The sequence below is a fragment of the Fonsecaea monophora genome (assembly GCF_001642475.1).
Source record: "Fonsecaea monophora strain CBS 269.37 chromosome Unknown Scaff87, whole genome shotgun sequence".
NCBI classification, from domain to species: Eukaryota; Fungi; Ascomycota; class Eurotiomycetes; order Chaetothyriales; family Herpotrichiellaceae; genus Fonsecaea; species Fonsecaea monophora.
Window position 1 is genome coordinate 50,262 of NW_019174018.1, and position 18,045 is coordinate 68,306.

Here is an 18,045-nt window from a genome sequence, read left to right on the forward strand (position 1 = left end):
CCTCATGGGGTTCTCGTGCACCAAGTACCGTACAACTACACTTGTCTCAAGTATTCTGTGGAATTGCCATCCTCCAGCTCCACTGATGAATATTCTCGAACGTTACTCCTTTAGGCAAAGAGAAGCCAATCCTCTCGAGATCAAATGCATCACTACAAGAGTGGTACAAATGGAAGAGATAAATGACTTCCTAATTCGGTTCTTGGACACGACTTAGACTCGGACGAAGGACGTTGTCTCCGCCTGTCTAGCTCAAGAAACTGCAGCTCTTGTGGTTAATGGGTTACGATTTCGCACGAGCAACCAACCAAGAGTCTGAGTAGAGATGGTTTAAAGTCAGTCCTGCCAATTGTCACCTACAGAACCACCCAAGTACTAGCCGTCTCGCAACTTCAGACACAGCGGACTTTTGGGTGCATTAGCGTGGTCTTGCACCTCGCAGTCGCTGGCTCCAGATTGGTTCATTACAGCTTCGCCATCAACGGAGTTTGCTGGTTGATTATAACTATTTTCCATGGCACTACTCTTTTGAGTGGGCTGCGTTATATGCGAGGATGCCTCTGTCGCATCGCATCTTAGGGGGGACATAAGGCATACGAACATTGAGCCTGAAAATGTGGCACAAGTTCACTCCGTGTTCAGAGAGATACGAGCGGCCGTGCCTCACGATTCGATCCCGGAAAAGGAAGCCTGACCAGTCGCGGAACTGTTGGGACTCGACAAGCAGCTAGACCCCACACTCGTGCGAGGTTGAGAAATGAAAGAGCCTGTCGCTGACCTTCTGGTGTCAGCGAGCACTGCACCTCTCACATTGCGGTATATCGTTCATTGGGTGGATGATTTCCATTCACACCGGGACACACGTCAAGAGCCGTGATAGTGCGCTAGTCACATTCGAATCCCAGTGGTCATGACGGCTCTGAAGGTGAGGAGTCATTCTTTCTCTCGCAATTGTCATGAAAAATCGTGCATCTGGGCAATGGCGATATTGAGGATGACTTCGAACACTCCTCCTCATGGCCCTGGTAAGCTCCACCACGTCCTTGGCCAGAAACTTGTCGAACGAAATTCTTTGGCGGTCCAAGCTCAAATCTCGAGATAAATGCTGACTCCTCTGCATGCTTTCCAGTGGGAATGAGCAGGAGGCCGTACAATGATGGCCTGAAAGCAGAAAGCCATCACAGTGGAGGTCAAGATGTCAATCACGGTCCTTCCAGCACTGAATGGGCGAGGCCCTGTCTCAATAGATACGAGGATCAGGTACGCGTGCAGCAACAGCAACCTTCCTCCTGTGTTGTAGTTTTGCCAGGAGGCTAACGGCCTCACATGCAATGGCCAATTTCGCTCACTCGGGCACCTTCGAAATCCGCTTCCTCGGTTTCTTCATCACTATCGTCTTCGCCGCGCATGGCCCACCACCACCGGCTTCCTCTCCAAATGCCATGAACATCTCCTCGTGCTTCCTCCTCGTCTTCTGTGCCAATCAACCAAGTCCATTTTTTCAAGAACCATCGCTTGGCCTCCCAACTTCTCGTGTCCCAGGCCACGTTGCCTCTCATGTCTCTTTTCCCACTCCTGATCGACTTTCCGTGCCTGTTTGTGAGTCCAGACATGCCACCCCAGCATACCAGACCACCATGCACCATGTCCATGAACAACTCTCCGTGGTCGAGGATGCCTTCGACAGATGCTTTGACTGCATGGTCCCGGAAATAAGGGAATACAATGCAATCGAGGTAACTTGGATGTGGATTGAGGAGTTGTGCAGGTGTTGGACGCATGGCCGGCTTCACAGCCTCGAGATGCTCTTCCAGCTCTGGCGTGATGTCCATGAAGGTGTGTGCGATTTTGTAGCTCACCGTCTTTGGAGAGGTTGACCTTGTTGGGGAGCGCGCATCAGGTTTGTTAAGGGCGACGTAGCAGGCCGGGAAATGTGACGGGTGGTCATTCAAGTATTGGCTGCGGCTGATGCCGATTGAAATGGCCACAGAAAGTGATGCCTCCAGGTTTCCTTCACCGACCAGGTGCATGTGGTTGATGTACGGATCTGCCACGGTGGGCTTTGGTGTGAAGAAGCGTGAGCCGAGGGGGGATCGTTGCGGCGTCAAGGTCATTAGAGCCGTGGATCCGAGCGAGGGATCAGGAGGATGTGTTTGTGGTTGTTGCTGTTGTGGTTGTTCTCGTCTGTGCGGCACGGACCAGATCTGCCGCAGATCAATGTCACCGTAGTCGTCGTGTGTATGATCGACAGTCTCGTGGCTGTCGGTTACTGTCGTTGGTGTGTCCGGACCTACTTGCAACTCGATGGTAGGAAATGCGCTCTGTGCGAAGGGTAGATCACCAGCAGCGACGAAAGCATCTGCCAGATTTATCACACGCGGCCCTGAAGAGACTATGGGGGCACTCGTGGTCGTGTCTGTTATATCGATGGGAAATTCGGGGCTGGCATCGATATTGATATTGCCATAGTCGTCGCCCTCGGCATCCTCAATGCTAGATACTCTACCTGAGTTTGAGGTCCGCTCATGACTAGACGTTAGTGGTGTTTCGCGGCGTCGGTCCGAGTGTGATAGACCGGAAGTCGAAGTGGGAGCAGAAGTCGAAATAGACCCAGCAGCCTTTTCCTCCAGCACCTCGAGTTTCTTCTTCAGTCTCTCCCGGTAGGCCTTTTGGGCGCGCCGATTCTGCTCCCTCCGCTTGTCGGTGACTCGTCGAACATATGGTTTTCGGGGGCCCGATGCCGCTTGCCGGGTCTTGTCGCCCACGGCCGTGGCCATGGCGAATGGCAACGGTCGATTGTAAGCGGCTCTCTTCTCCCGTTGGTCTGATGATACTATCCCGTAGCCCAGAAATGCCGCCGGGCTTTCTCTCTGGTCTCGCCTCCGCGCGGAACGGCGTCGATGACTAGACCAGACCCGATCAAGTCAAGGTTGGAAGGTCTGGCACGTCAATGCTTCGCGGCGGGACTAGAAATTTGGCAGGCGAGGATCGGGATTGGATTGACGGGCGACGAGTGGTGGATGACGGTTCGAGGAGAGAATGTTGGCTGATCACTGTTGGGATGGCTGATGGCTGATGGCTGATGTCGTGACGAGAAGAGTATAGTAGAGTGAGCCAACAGTTAACTCGTACTTTGTACAGTATAGTACTTATAGTCGGCTTTGCCCTTTTTCTTTTCGTTCTGGTCTTTCTTGCTTGCTCTCCGGATCTCCAAGTTCCTTTACGGCGGGAATGGGGAAGAGAGAGAGAGAGAGAGAAAGAAAGTGTCTATGTATAAATGGGTAGGGGAGAGGAAATGAGTAAATGGATCAAATGGATCAAATGGTGAAAATAGGTAAAGTCGAGGTAAGGCGAGCAGCCGGACAGGCAGACAGGCAGACGGGCAGACAATGCAGGGTAGTGAATGGGTAAGATGGATCGATGGATACGGACGGTGGCGTATCAAGCAAAGAAAAAAAGTATAAACCTCTAGCGGTAGATACCCCGATAGTCTGTACTTGGTACCCAGAGTACGGATGACTGCGTACTAACAAGTGCCTAGATGGGTAGGTTGGTAGGTATACATACAGAGTAGAGTTACAGAGCACAGAGTAGAGAGTACAGACACTGAATACCTGAGACACGGGAGAATGTCTACAAATTACAAGATGCAGCTGAGGTACTCTGCAACTCAGAGGTGTATAGGCACTCAGTAATTACTCACTTCAGTACTCGGTACAAGGACTGACTGAATGGCTTACTTTTTCACGAGTAAAGATTCGGCCGAACAACTCAAAAGTTAACGGAGGGTGGAATAAGCCACTCCCAAAGGACCGGTACCACCAGTGAGGTTGAGACCTCGGGACCTCGAGTAAGCCAAATCTCGTCTCCAGGCGGCCCACCCCCAAGGGTTCTGCCCAAGTGGCCAATCACTCACGACACTGTCGAATATGCTGAATAATCAACTTTTTGGGCGAAAAATACTGGTCCCTGACTGCCGCACGTGATACCTGGAGCAAAATATGCCAAGACACGGAGCAAAAGAAAAGTGGGATGAAATGATTTGGGTGACGGATAATACTCACTCCTCATTCGTCTGCTACTTGTTCGCTAAGCAGGTAGTAAAGAACGACGTCATTTCAGCGATATTATTTTTTTCTTTGGGGTATCTTGCTTCCATCTGTGGTAACCAATGCACAACCCTGCCTTGATCATGCCAATTCTTTTCCCAAGTCGTATCTCTATAAAATTGCAATGTCTCACTCAGGCAGGCTACGCTCTCATTTTGCTCGGTGAATAATTTTGTGTCAAAAACAAAATACTCCCTCCCTCAACATTCAAAACCATCAATGCATCATGCGTCAGATGATATATGGGAATCCAGCGCAATTAAACTCCCGAGGAATGCACTTTTCCCTTATAACCAAACCTCATTTTGGATGTGCCATACCCTACCATGCAAAAGTCCCTCAATTGCGCGAGCCGGTAACCTGAAACAAGAACCCATTCATTATCGTCGTCATGCTCGGAGACGCCTCCGACTTATCCCAGCACATCATCCATCTTTTCCTGTTTCATGATCCACCTGAGCACCGTTCCCGTGGTCATCGCGAATATACCCCATAAACACTCTGCCACTGGACCAACTCTCTCGTCAACGTCTCCATCATGTCCACACTGCCCATGGTCGCAAACTCCTTCTCGTCCATCATCGATACCGTGTTGTCGTCGTCTTTCTCCTTTACGTCATTCAGCCCAGCCTCAACCGCACGCACCAGACTGGCCGTTGGCAACGTGCTCCCTGTCGTGCTCGAAGTGCTGGACGTTTTGCTTACGCCGTTCGGAGTCGTGGAGCCCTTGGAGCTCCCGCCACTGCCACCGCTCACCTGCATCGCTGCTTGTGCCTGCGTTGTTCGCTCTGTCTGCATCCGCCCAACAAATTCCAGGATTGCTGCTACTCGTCTCTTCATCTCGTTGAGACTCGTTCTCGCCGGGTGTGTCTTGGCCTTTGAACTGCGTCCGCTTTCGCCATTGATGCAGTGAACAGCGCCGACTCCACCTGCACTCCCTTTTCTGTCGACGCCGGACGGCGAACCCCCATTTTTGTTGTCATGGCCATTGATGTCATGGGATCCATCCCGCAGAGATGCATTGTCCCCGTCTTCTCCGTTCTGGTCACGCGTATATTGATTTCTGCCCAATCTCCCTCGCCGTGCAGCTGCTCTTCCGCCAGATTTACGGCTATTGGTATGGTTCGACCGACCAGATGGGGGGGAATCTGCTTTTGTTCTGCCGTTGGATTGTCCACCTTTGGAAGGAGAGAGGCTCGGTGTAGGAGGAGGTGAGTCTGCTCCGTTTGTTAGTATCTTTGATTTTAGGCAGCATATATAACTCACCATCTGCCCTTCTTCGTTCGGACCGAGCATTGCGTTTGCTTGCCGCCTCAGCACGCTGGGCAGCTTGCTGTTCCTTTGCTTTGTCTCGAAGTTCCTTTTCACGGTTGTTTCGAGCAGCTGCTCCCCTCAATTTTTGGGACGCATTTCGACCGTTGGTTGCTGATCTGTTTGTTGGATCATCCACTGCTCCATCGGGCGACTCACTGCGCTTGGAAACCGTTCCTGAGGAGTTGGATCCCGTGCGTTGTCGCTTGGATGTACCTTTTTGTCTACCCCCAAGTCAGCACTGGTAAATATTTGATATCAAACGAGCCTTACTCTTCTGATTCGTCTCTTGTGCGTTTCCCGAGAGTGCCCATCTCTTTGCTCTCCTCGATGGCCCTCCTCAACATCTCATCCTCGTCGTAAGCCCCCCTACTGTTGAAGGTGGCTCTCCTCTTGGTGCTTTCGGACTGTTTGTTCTTGTTCTCTTTCTTGCGGCCCAATTCTGGATTTGAGGATAAAGGAGAGGATCGACTGGAATTTGTCTCCAAAACAGGGAGGTAACGTGAAGATTTTGGTCTGTTTGAAGGCAATCTGTCAGTCTTGTTCTGCACAAAGATGGGCACAAAAGGTGATAACACATATTCACCACTAAACTGGACAAGAGTGTTCACGAAGGCAGTTGTGTATAGATAGATGCAGAGTACGGGATTGATAGGGACAAGCTTACCCATTTGCAGCCTTTGTGATCTTGTGAAATTCTGGTTTGCACAGCTCGCAGTAGTATTCATCTGGGAGCATCGACTCGTCCAATAGACCCATGCAGCCACCGTGTTGCCAGACACCGCAGTTGTCACACTGGACGAAAAAATTACCCGTGTCGTCGGTTATGCCGTCGATGGCTGGTTGCTGTTGTCGCACTGTAGGGGAAGGACCAGGATACTCAACTAGCCCACAGATACAGCGAGTGACTTCCTCATCTGTGGGTTCAGCGTCATTTTCCTCATCATCGGTCTGTTGTTTTACTATTTGTTCTTTGTCATCTCCATTTCGGCGACTGCGACGCGGTGCGAGCTGCTCGGCTCGAGAGGACGAGTCTGCGCCATCAGCAGATTCGGATCGTTGGGTGGAGGGTCTGTGAGGAGAGGTTGTACGGATGTTGGCACGAGTATCTCGATCGGATTTGGAGTTGATCGAGGTGGTGGAGTTTGTGTGGTTGGGACCAGGAGGGGGTTGCTGCGATGAGCGAGCACGGGATGACCGACGAGGGCTCATTTTAGGGGTTTCTTGCCGTGGCTACCTTTCTAGAGACGAGTGTCAGTGTTGTCGCAGGTCAGAGGATGTGGGAGATGTCGTACGGCTGCAGGAAGAGGAATGGTTGTGGAAAAGCAGAGTTCGCGCCGTGGGTGGGTGGTTACAAATTCCGTCGTGTTTTCTCGCCGAGGAGAGGCGGGTGCTGCGATGGCAAGAGGAAGTTTCAGCAGAGTACCAGCATTTTCACATCGTTGGAGGGATTGGTGGATGTTGTAGAAATCTGGGAAGGGGAGAAAGAAGATTGTTGAGCTCTGTGGGAAGTTGAACGAGCAGTTTACTGTGACCCTCTTCGCTTTGGTGCTGGCGAGAACTGACTGCGGCGGTGACTGCACACACTGGCGCACTTGCAACACCCTGCGGTTTCCTCGCTTGCACCGAATGGCCGACCAACGGGGCCTCCTTCAAGTGGCAAAGCCATCTGAGTGGCTGGTAACAGAGGGGGGAAAGCGGGCCGTGCAGGGCAATGCGCATCCAATAATGGTCTTTTGGTCTTTTGGTCTTCCCCTCCAAAGAGTGGCTTCTCCAATTGACCGCCAGCAATCCAAAGCCCGACGGTACCAGCTTCTCCAACGTTGAGCCCTGCATGATAGTTGAATGAGCGATCTGGAAGGGACAGATTGAGTATAAGATACGAGATCCAAGTACGAGAAACTATTCTCGAAGTATGTGCCTTGTTGCGTTCTCGATGGCAGAGGATGTTTCTACGCGCGTGGGATTGGATTGGATTGGAGTGCGGCCAGATCCAGACTTCTCACAGTTTGCGATGAGCCGAGCTCCTCCAACCCTGGTGATCACGTGCCTCGGCCGTGAAAAAGCCGGTACAAGTGCAGCCAACCAACGCGTCACTTGAGCCCCGCCTTGAACGCGTCTTTCGCAATTAGCCACTTATGGCCGAAATTCGATCTTGGGGAGAATACGAGACATCCAGGAGCCAAAGTATGCTTTTTTGTCTGAGCTCATCCTTTGGGTAATTACCACGAAAGGAGAATTGATTCCCGGCTCATCATGTTGAACGGCCTCAAATGTAAGCGGCCAGGCAAAAACAGAGGAAATCTACCTCTGGCGAATGACACCCGGTAAGGCAGTTAGTTCTACATGCCAGAATTGATTATCGCAATAGCGCTGATCGTCGTTGGGCACATTCTCTGCGACTTCTCATTGAGTTGAATTGGACCAAAACCTGCAAAGGCCAAATAATGATTTCATTGTTTATCGGGCAACTTGGTGCCGGTATAATTCCAAATGCTCTGGTGCTTCTGATTTGAGCCACTGTTTCGTCCACACCATGCCCAATCTATTGAAGAAACCTGGCCAGCGACTCCCAGGCTCCAAAAGTGAATGCCGCGCATATAGGCTTTCCCCAAGAAAAATAAATATGCTTGCTGCTCAGAACGTCGTACTGTTGATACATATTTTGTTCGGTCGTCTCGTCGTAACGTCATGTCGTGGTACAAAATGGGCTTATTCCTGCTTCAAAAAGGAAAGCAGATTCGTGATGGGTTCAAGTAAAAGGTTGGTTCAGAACAGAGGCTCAGGGCTTGACGGTGAGAAGTATCCAGGGTCTTCAATTTCGCTGATCCGATGCTGCTTGCGTCCCTGGACGCCGCCAGCCTTTGTCACGCCGTCTCGTCGACCCATTGATAGGAGATCTTCTTCTCTGGACTGGGCTTTCTCTTTTGCCTGCTCTTTCCCCTTGTTGTTCTCCTGTTCTCCGGCGGGTCCAATATCCGAGCTCCCTATTTCATCTCTTTTGGTCTGAATCAGAAGGCTGAGCTGGCTCTTGGTTCGTGGGAGTTGCATGTTTTCCAAAGACGAGTCATCGTCGTCGGCATCATCCGAAACTGCTTCACTGGATATGCTCCTCCGCAGTCGTGAGGATCCAGGCGCTTCGTCTCGGGTTGGGATTGTCGCTTCCTTCTCCCTTTCCTTTCCCTTGCGCAGTTCCTGGGGCAACTCATCCGCGAACCTGACAACACTACCTGTCTTTTTGATTCGGTTAAGGCCGGCAAGGTTTGTCGAGCTCACCAGCTTCTTCTGGGTTTCCACAAATTTGCCTCGGAAATCCGGCTCGACCAGTTCACCCGAAGACGTGGGCAGAGGCGGGGCAGTGTTCGCTAAAGGGGGTTCAGTAGCCGAATCTATGCTCTGCCATGAAGACGCAGATGGAAGAACGAAAGCCGGTCCGCTGGTAGTTGCTGGCATCCAATATGTCAGCCTGCTAGCCCATCAAATGCGAGATGTACGTACAAGGGACGATTGGCAAACCAGGAGGCAGTCCTCTGTTAGTGAGGGCACCGGCACCTCCGCTGGTGTCCTGAATTGTGACGTCGACTGTGGCAGCGCCTGACTTTGCCCTTGGAGATTTCGGTCCGCTTGGGCCTCCTGGGGATTTTTGCGAACTGGATTTTCTGCGGGGGATTTGAGGCCTCGCCCTCGACTTTCCAGCAGTGGCTAGAACAGGCGGCCTTTGTCGTCCACCGCTAGTGGTTCTGCTCAAGGTCGGTCGGGTAGACGATTCGGATGTGGCGTGAGACCCAGATCCTGAAGCATCTTCAGACTGCATTCGGCCACGTCCGTTGGGCTGTCCACTGGAAGGCTGGCGTTCCTCATCACCTGTATTGGCCGCCACGGAAGGAAATCTAAAATCTTGCAGCGTGGGTGCAACATTTGGCCTGGTACGTGGAGTGGCACCTGTTGTCTGACGGATGTCAGAGGTAGGAGACAAGGGAGAGGTTGTGTTTGGGGACTGGCTTGACGCAGATAAACCCTCAACATTTCTGTCAGCAAGGATGTTTCCGTGGGATGTTAAGATAACATGTACCTGTGTGATAAGTTCGGGGACCCGCCTGGTGTTGGTACCATCTTCAATTGGGGTCAAGTCCACGTCTTGAGTACACAGAGACCACAAGCGCATCAGTCGTGCAGATGTCATGGACTTGGTAAGGGTCGGGCTACTCCATACTCTCCAGAACAGATTCCGCAACCTCGCAGAGGTATTGTCTTGCGTCGCCTCGCTCTGAATGGCATAAACTAACGAAACATCAGCCGCTGGTCCGTAGTATTTGGGTCCCAAGAGCAAAAAGACCTTTCCAAAACTTGCTGAGCACTTCTGCATTGGTGAAGTCGACGTGGAAATCGTCCAAAGCATACTGTTGGACATTGGGATTCGCATTAATTAGTCCTTGGGGTAGAACGGCCGTCATGACAAGCGGTTATCAAGGGACGTCTCCGGCGGTGGCAGCTCGACGAAGCCGGACAATCAACTCGTGGATTGGCCAAACCATGTCCTTTTGTCCCAGCCAAGTCGAATATAATGAGGACTAAGCGACCGAGGGCTTGAAGAGGAGGAAAGGGAAGCGGAAGGTAAGGTGAAGGGGAAATTGGCCGGCGGCAAGGGCTGGAGATGCCCACCAACCCGGGTGTCTCGTGGCGGGAAGGAGCGCAAAGATCGGTGTGTAAGAATAGATGAAGTCACAACCGGGAAAAGGAGTTTTTTTGGCCTTTGTGTTTCTTTTTCTCGTCCCTGTCCACGCGCACCCCAAATGTGCGTGTAACCGTAAGCGGCGCGGCTGGTCTGGACGGGTGGAAGCTGGCTGGAGGTTGAGCTAGATCACCACTAAAGCTTGAAACAGCAAAGGCCACTGGCGACGTCGATCGAGGAGGCTCACTACTTTGAGGGGGGAAGAGGAAACAACTGTCAGGTCCCGCGGTCCTGGGCTCGCTGGGCAAGGGAGTCCTTGGGGCATGTGGTGAGAAATCGAAAGTCTGGGACCCGCCGCCAAAAGCCTAAAATAACGGGGGAAGCCAGTGACAGCCAGTAGTGAAGCGGCGCGGAAGGGATCCGTTGGGTGAAACCGGAGCGCTGAGTGACTGGATTGAGGAACTAAACACGAGAAGGGGCTCAGTTCAGCTGAAAGCCTCTCGGAAGACGGTTGATTGAATGCCCTGAGTTGGGCTGGAACCGGGGGGAAGACGAATTGACGGTACAAACGTGGGTGACGGTGGTGACAAGCAAGTTGGCCGCGGTCAAGAGGACCGGGTGACTGGTGACGGGGTTAGCCCGGGAATGGCGGTGGATGGCATTCATCGAGTTGGCCTCGAGGGACAAAAAGCAGGTCCAGAGGGCGGAGAGAAGGAATGATACGTCGACAGAAGAAGCTGGAAATGCCTCTGTGATGAATGGTAAGTGGATAACGACCGAGGACAGATCCTAGAGACTTGTAGTCAGCCGACCCCACGGCGGTTGATCCCAAAGGAAGAAAAAGACTCTTGAAGCACAACTCTAGCTTCACTCAAGGAATTTGGTATTGATGCAGGAACCAGGGTCAGATGGCAAATATCCACTGGGGTGGTCAGTTGGTGGTGAGGTTTGAGGCAAAAGGGGAGTTGCTACAGACGAGCGTGAATTGAAGAGGGGTTACAAGAGACAAGGGCACGGCCGAGACAGGATCCAGAAATGGGGGAATGGGAGCCATGGTGATCATGGGAACCGATATGGCAGACAAGGAGACAAGGAGTTCCGAAGCTCCATGGTGGGCAAGACGCAAGACGGGAGTGACGAGGCGAGGTGGAATGGTGGATGCATCCGTATAGGAGGATACGGGGGACTGAGTGAGTAAGTGACTGACAGGTGGTTGATGATGGAGGAAAAGTGGGCGGTACGAAATGCCACATCCGTCGTAGTCAGCAGTCCCGTCCGAGAAACGAGAAGAGACAGAATTGGGCGAAAGGAGGAGAAAAGCGGAGAGGCGAGGCCGAGACAGAGAGACAGAGAGAGAAAGACGAACGAACAGGGCAACAAACCAGTTGCCGATAGATGGAACGGATGTACGCTTCCACCCCCCACTTGTTATCGACACCGACACCGACACTGACCCTGAAACCGGCGACTAATACCGGATAAATGTCTATGTAGAGTAACAGGGTGAGGCTTAAAATACTGGCACCATTGCATTGCTACCAAGATACCTTCCTTGTAGATCAATAATGTGATCGACATGGGTAAATACCACAAGGTCCAACGTGGCCACAATGGCACCACGAACCAACCCGCCGACATGGATCCGGTGGGACACTAGAAAGATCGAGAACAAGGGGCTGATCAGCATCTATTTTCCCAGGTGCTGGTACCCAAGTACAAGTGTTGGAGATAGAGACCAGGAGATGCAGCAGCACAGCATCACAGCATCCCACGGTTAAACGGCAAGGGAGATAGAGAGAGCCAATCACTATACATGGCGGGGTCTCGGTACGGTCAGTTGAGTTTTGTACGTAAAGTCAAGATCAAAGAATGAAAATGAAAGGGGAAGGAAGATGTTGTTTCTGTTGCACTTGGCGAGGAAAATAAAATAATTACGGAGTAATAAATGGCAGCCCAACCAGATCTTGCATTGCATCATGATCTTGGACTGTCATTGGTCTCTTTTTCTCCTTGTTTCCTCACCGCAGCTTGTTCCGTCGTACACCATGATTGCAATTCAATTCCCTGCTCCCCTGCTTTTCTACACTACTAACACGACTAGGTACTCGGCAGCGGGTAGCTTCAGGTAGCTTCAGGTACCTTCTCACCAACGTTGCATTCAAAGGTACCAATCTGCACCTTGTTGTCTCCTTGCTGATGTAGCTACTTTGGTAGCCTGAGTAGCTCATCCACCTCCCAGTCTCGCCTTGAGTCGCCTCACTCGCTCTAACTGCGCTTGTCTCTAGTACATCATCTATACAAGTACAAATACAAAAACATCAGCCTGGATCCCGGCCAACACTGCTCCACTCCCTCTCTTCCTCCAACCCCGGCTTAGTCCTGCAGCTACGTCCATTTCCGACGCGCCTTTACAGGATCCACCATCCACGTTGCTGGGTCTCTTTCTTCCGTCCCGGATGTACAAAGCACAATGTATCAGGAACTGTGCTGAGGTCGGCTCCTCAGTTTACGAATCCATACCCATAGCGCTCTAATCGAGTCCACCCAGACAAAACCACCCGCCTACCGATGGCGCACAAAGTCGAACCTGCATTTCTCGTTGGTCGCCGATCTCCTATTTACCAGACGCCTGATGCAAAGAACCTCCCCCACGCAGTCTGTACCTATTCAACTCCTTTGCACCCTCATTCACCTTATCAGGAACTTCACACATGACTAAAACCATTATCGTTCCTCCACCACATGCTACCTGACTTACTTGGAGGTCTGGGAAGCGGCCAGACATCTAGACAAGGCCATCACCTCATATCGCGCTATCAAGATGCCGTCTGCTGCCGCTCCCGGTCCCAACTTTCCTAGCCTCCTTTCTCGGGCTCAAGTATGTCTAGGTTGGTGGTCTAGATCACCATGACTCTGGGGCCCATCTCGCCCCCCAGTCCCCACTTTAATGGATCCTCGAAGTTGCTTTTGACAATCTCGGCCTGGATCTACAAGTACAGCAAAGATCCGCTTCGGCTTCGAGGCAATGGCCCCTTTTCTCTTCTGTTCCCATGTTGATCATGTGAAAATCTGAGGCCTGACACTTTGCCATAATGGATTGAAAATGTCATCACACCACGCCGTGAAACGTGGGGTCAATATCATGCCCGACGGTCTATTTCGTTATCAAAAACATTGGTCCTCGTCAGGCTTTCCAACTCCGGGATTGACGGTTACAGTCGGCTAATGGTTAAAAGGCATACATACTCCCAAGTAGGAAGGCGAGCTGTGCCCATGGCCTACAATACTTTATGCAATGTGCGCGCCGTCAAACCTGCATCCAGCAATTATGAATGCTTTACTAGCTCTGGTGGACTAGCCTCGATCGCGTATTCCAACGACGGTCTTTTCCTCGCCATCTGGAGATCAGCGCCTTTATGTGCAGGTATATCTACAATCGCGAAGTCAGCAAGCCAGACAATCAAAGGAACAATGATGTGGCTGGTCGAAAGTCACATGCCAGAACCAGGAGATGAAACACAACTTACCCTCCGTCGACTCGCAGATCTGCACCGGTGACATAGCGACTGGCATCACTCAGCAGGTATACCACCGCTCCCTGAAGATCCTCTGGAGAACCCATCTTGCCGACCGGGATCAGGGATGTCCAGGTCTTGTTAAGCTCTGGGTTATCATCCAGAATCTTACGGGTCCTGTATGATTCGTTAGCTGGTCGAGGGAAACCACACAGTAACAAGTTACTTACAGAGCTGTCAACATGTAGCCAGGGCTGATACAATTCACCCGGACATGAGCGTGCGCCCATTCCACGGCCAAACTGGCGGCAAGATGCCTAACCGCCGCCTTCGCTGCATTGTACGGCGCCTGTGGTTGCGGCACATTCACAATTGAGCCAGACATGCTCCCAATCATGACAATGCTCCCGTGTGTAATGTTGCGCTCCATGAGATGCCGACCCACGGCGGTGCTGAAAAGATAAGTACCGTCGACATTGACGCCCCAAAGTTTCTTCATGCGCTCATACGGGTACGTCTCAGCAGAGAAGTTCTCTGTGAATCCTGCCGAGGTGACCAAATGGTCGATTTTGCCGTGCTCTTTGATGATCTCAGCGATGCACGCATTCACCGATTCTGGGTCCGAAACATCGGCATAGTGAGCCGTCACCTTGGGAATATAGTCGTCGGAGCCGCTGTCCGCGTTTTCCTTGGACATCATCGACATGAGTTCTGCAGCTTGCTTTTCACCTTCCTCCTCTATTGAGATTGACAGGTCAGCATGCTTATCTTCTGGGGGGTGTGGGAGATTCATCTGGCAGGGCTAGAACCTTAGAGGACCTCGGCGTCGTCTAAACAGCTCTTTCCACGAACAAGGATCCCTATGGCGGAGAAAGGTGTGTATCCAAGACTTACTATTCAGGTCAACAATAGCCAGGTCTGCTCCCGATTGAACCAGGCCTTGACCCATGACCAGTCCGAGCCCTCGTGCACCCCCAGTCACGACTGCTGTCCTCCCCTCGAGACTGAAAGTCGGCAAAGTTCTAACATATTGTATCCCACCTCTCCCCCGCAACGGCCTGTCCCGGGGAAATTCTTCTTCTGGAGGGTATTCCACCACGATATCTCGATCTGTTCGGGCGGCGGAACCTTCATGAGGGCCGGCCGAAGTACCGGTAGCATCGGTCGAGACTTTATGGTAGGGATCTAGTTCATCTTTTTCCAGTTGGGTGGGAGTGACTTTGAAAGAGCGGGAGGATGTGGAAGACAGAGGTCGGACGAAGGATGGAGTCGACCGCAAACGATTGAGACGAGGTATTTGCCGAAGGAGACGAAGGGCGGTAGGTGTGTTCATTTTGAGATTCCCCCTCTTGCTTTACTCTTTTGTACACGTTTGTTGATGCCGGACAGAATATCGAAGGGACAACCACACTATGCCAGAAATCTGTCACTTTCACTTTTAGAGATATTACTTTATAGCCAGGCGGTTAAAGGAAACGGCAGGAGAATGCGAGAGTATAGTGATTGTAAAATTGGCAACGAAAGGACAAGAAGCAGTTTGAACCAGCTTAGTATGTGTTGTGTACAGATGTTTGTGTATGGGGAGTAAATTTCCCCCTTCCAGGAAATTTTTGATTGAGATGGCAGATGAAAGATGCAGGGTCACCCAAGGTGCGTGAAGCGGAGAGTTGCAACGTCAACGTCATATGTCATTGAGGGTCCAATAATCCCCCTTGGTGCCCCTCCCCAAGCTCCCCTTGGAAGCTTCCGAGCTCTTAGCTCCACGACAGACGGACAGGGATAGGGACAGGGACCTCTCCAACTCGCAGTAGTAGTAATAATATGCGGCGAAACATGTGCATGGCGAGACGGGGGGATTCGTCAGTCTCTTGTCCTCGTCTCGTGTGGAGTAGGAGATCAACATGGTCCTTACAATCCTAGCGAGACAAATACGTACCCCCAACGACCCAACAACTTCAGAACCTACCTACCTACAAGCAAGCAAAGCTGCCCCCCCCCTTCTCCCCACGCTTACCGTACGCGGTGCGAGTACACGCATGTAGGGGAGTGATTGGCATACAAAATCCCCGACATGGATGGATAATCCAACCAACAGACGGAGTTATTGTACCTCGCAACTCGTTAGATACCTACGTAGTAGCTCGCATTGACCTACAGACCTACTTGTACAGACCTACAGTAGCACCATAGGTACCTAAGACCAAGTAGGGTATCCCGCCGCCCTCAATGAAACCTAATCGGCTATTTCTACTCACCCTGTCTGTGTTCCTTTAAGATCTGATTTCTTTTTTTCTCCGTTCGATCCGGTACCACCCCATTACTGATGTTCACGCGTGCCTTCATCTCCTCCACTAATGAGTAAGAGGATGATGCGTGAGTTGAGGAGCATAGCGACGATGACGGCGAGTCATAATGGGTAGATAGGATCTTCCACACCCAACTTTCATAGCCTTGTACGCCATACATAGACCACACGCCGTACTGAGGACACCATACACCCGGAATGAATACACTAATCCCCCCATCGTCACCACCGTGGATATATATATACAGATGGAGGATGAAGGATGGAGGATGGAGGATATGGCATAGGACATGATGTGTTCCATATACTAGGTAAGGACGTATGGACCCTGGGGAATATGTTCAATATGCTGCGCTTTATTGTACAGTGCATGGCAAGACGAGTCTTTCGAAGAAGGGGAAAAGGGATTTATACCTACACCTCAGCCTTGCAACATTGACCGCTGACACCTACCCGGGAGCGTGAGACTTTTTATCCACTTATCTACCGGCACGTACGCCCTTGTGTGAAGCATTTTTACTGGGTTAACGAGAACAAATTCATCTCTTCTATTCATTTCATTTCCATGTTCTATTGGGTTTGGAAAAGGTATGGCGGTGAGTGAGCTTCACTTGGGAATCTCTGATCTTATGACTACCTCAAGTGTCCTTCTCTGGCCTCGTCACGCTTTGGCACCACGTCCCCGTCTCTCCCCCCTTCTCTCCGAGACGAACCACCACGTGCCAAACGCGGCCGTCACGAACCACAAGACCAGCCCGGCCAGGTCGAACCCGACGGCGGTCTTCATGCGCTGAATGCCGCTCTCATACTCGACCTTCTCGCCGATGTACATGGAGCCAAAGATGCCGGACAGGGTCGCGAAGAGGATGGTCAGAACCCAGTCCCACGCGAACAGCAGGGCGACGGTGCGGTAGTGGAAGAAGATGCTGGCGAGCGAGAAGATGAGCGACGTCACGGCCGCGAGCGACCCGACGGTGACGGCAAAGACCTTGAGCGCGATTAGTACCCGGACCAGTTCGGGCGGGAAGGACGTGAGTGCGTGGGTTTCGGGGTCTGTCGTACGTACCCATTTTGCGTCGGCGTACTTGTCTGCCTTGGCCGCGTTGTTCAGGTCCACCGCGTACATGCCAATCACGACGAGGGCGTCGATGAGTTGCAGGGACCGGAAGACCAGGTTGAAGATGTTGGATTTGCGCAAGGTGGCGAAGATGGTGAAGATACCCATGGTTTCGGAATGTCTAGGACCTGGTGTTTATCTGGATTGTGATTGCTTGGGTTCAACCTTGTGTTGTTTCTCTGTTGGATGTGATTGTGTATGAACTTACGATCGTTGGCCTTGGATGTTGACGTTGGAAGTGTCGAGCAAGAGGGATGGATGAGAAGCTGTCTGTGTCAGAAATTTGCAGAATAGTCCAGAGATCCAAATGGTCTGGCGGAATACTTCGAGCAAATACCTTGAATCAGTCAAACAAAAGAACTGCAGTGCCTTGTCAAATCACTTCAATGGGTGTTTGTCACCTAGTGGACTAAAACCTGGCAGTGACACAAGCCGGCTTTGTTCGTTCTTTGCCTGTGGTTTGTGTGGCCTTTTGTGCGACTGACAACGACTGACAATGGCCCTTCGCCCTTTGTAGATGGCCGGTGAATAGTCGAGTGGGAGGATCTTTGTCGTGGGATAGATGGTGCTGGCGAGGTGGTGGGGATTGGCTTCTATTCAAGAGAACTTGTTTCACGGACAAAAATTGAGTGATGATACACAGGGACATGTGCCCTTTTGTTGGGCATGAGACATCTGATACATGAAGCGCAGGAAAGAGTTGTTGATAAGTGCATAGCGTCTTGTTAGAGAAACGACCGGATTGGGAAATGCGGGATGCCAGTGGTTGCAGGCATGTGCGTCATGGCTTTGGGCAAGAATCAAGAATCTTCAGGGAGTACTCGGTAGGAGAGAATGTGCCTTGGAATTGCGGGGAATGTGGCTTGATCAACAACTCTACTGGGGGCCAAGTAAGCCACGCACTGCCACGCCTCCAATGCAGCCAGTGGCATTGGACGTTGGGCATAAGTGAATCCTGTTCCACCTCGACGCACACGCAAGCCATCCTGATGATCCTGTCCAGCTACCTCATCTTG

At 51.7% G+C, this 18,045-nt stretch overlaps 5 protein-coding genes across 5 annotated transcripts; all 5 read right to left on the reverse strand.

Annotated features, from left to right (window-relative positions):
- Nucleotides 1–1,322: 1,322 nt before the first annotated feature.
- Nucleotides 1,323–2,777, reverse strand: AYO21_09175 (hypothetical protein; the record flags this gene model as incomplete). The annotated part of the gene is made up of 1 exon (XM_022659113.1): nucleotides 1,323–2,777. The coding sequence occupies one exon, from the start codon at nucleotides 2,775–2,777 to the stop codon at nucleotides 1,323–1,325; it is 1,455 nt and encodes a 484-aa protein (XP_022508567.1).
- Nucleotides 2,778–4,583: 1,806 nt separating this feature from the next.
- Nucleotides 4,584–6,632, reverse strand: AYO21_09176 (hypothetical protein; the record flags this gene model as incomplete). Its single annotated transcript, XM_022659114.1, has 4 exons — nucleotides 4,584–5,326; nucleotides 5,376–5,644; nucleotides 5,694–6,008; nucleotides 6,088–6,632. 4 exons carry the CDS (start codon nucleotides 6,630–6,632, stop codon nucleotides 4,584–4,586), a joined length of 1,872 nt encoding a protein of 623 aa, XP_022508568.1.
- Nucleotides 6,633–8,189: 1,557 nt separating this feature from the next.
- On the reverse strand, nucleotides 8,190–9,874 carry AYO21_09177 (hypothetical protein; the record flags this gene model as incomplete). The annotated part of the gene is made up of 4 exons (XM_022659115.1): nucleotides 8,190–8,785; nucleotides 8,919–9,369; nucleotides 9,493–9,701; nucleotides 9,757–9,874. 4 exons carry the CDS (start codon nucleotides 9,872–9,874, stop codon nucleotides 8,190–8,192), a joined length of 1,374 nt encoding a protein of 457 aa, XP_022508569.1.
- A 3,544-nt stretch (nucleotides 9,875–13,418) lies between these two features.
- AYO21_09178 (hypothetical protein) lies at nucleotides 13,419–14,940 on the reverse strand (the record flags this gene model as incomplete). The annotated part of the gene is made up of 4 exons (XM_022659116.1): nucleotides 13,419–13,572; nucleotides 13,620–13,784; nucleotides 13,838–14,345; nucleotides 14,502–14,940. The coding sequence occupies 4 exons, from the start codon at nucleotides 14,938–14,940 to the stop codon at nucleotides 13,419–13,421; spliced, it is 1,266 nt and encodes a 421-aa protein (XP_022508570.1).
- A 1,633-nt stretch (nucleotides 14,941–16,573) lies between these two features.
- On the reverse strand, nucleotides 16,574–17,137 carry AYO21_09179 (hypothetical protein; the record flags this gene model as incomplete). The annotated part of the gene is made up of 1 exon (XM_022659117.1): nucleotides 16,574–17,137. The coding sequence occupies one exon, from the start codon at nucleotides 17,135–17,137 to the stop codon at nucleotides 16,574–16,576; it is 564 nt and encodes a 187-aa protein (XP_022508571.1).
- Nucleotides 17,138–18,045: the final 908 nt, after the last annotated feature.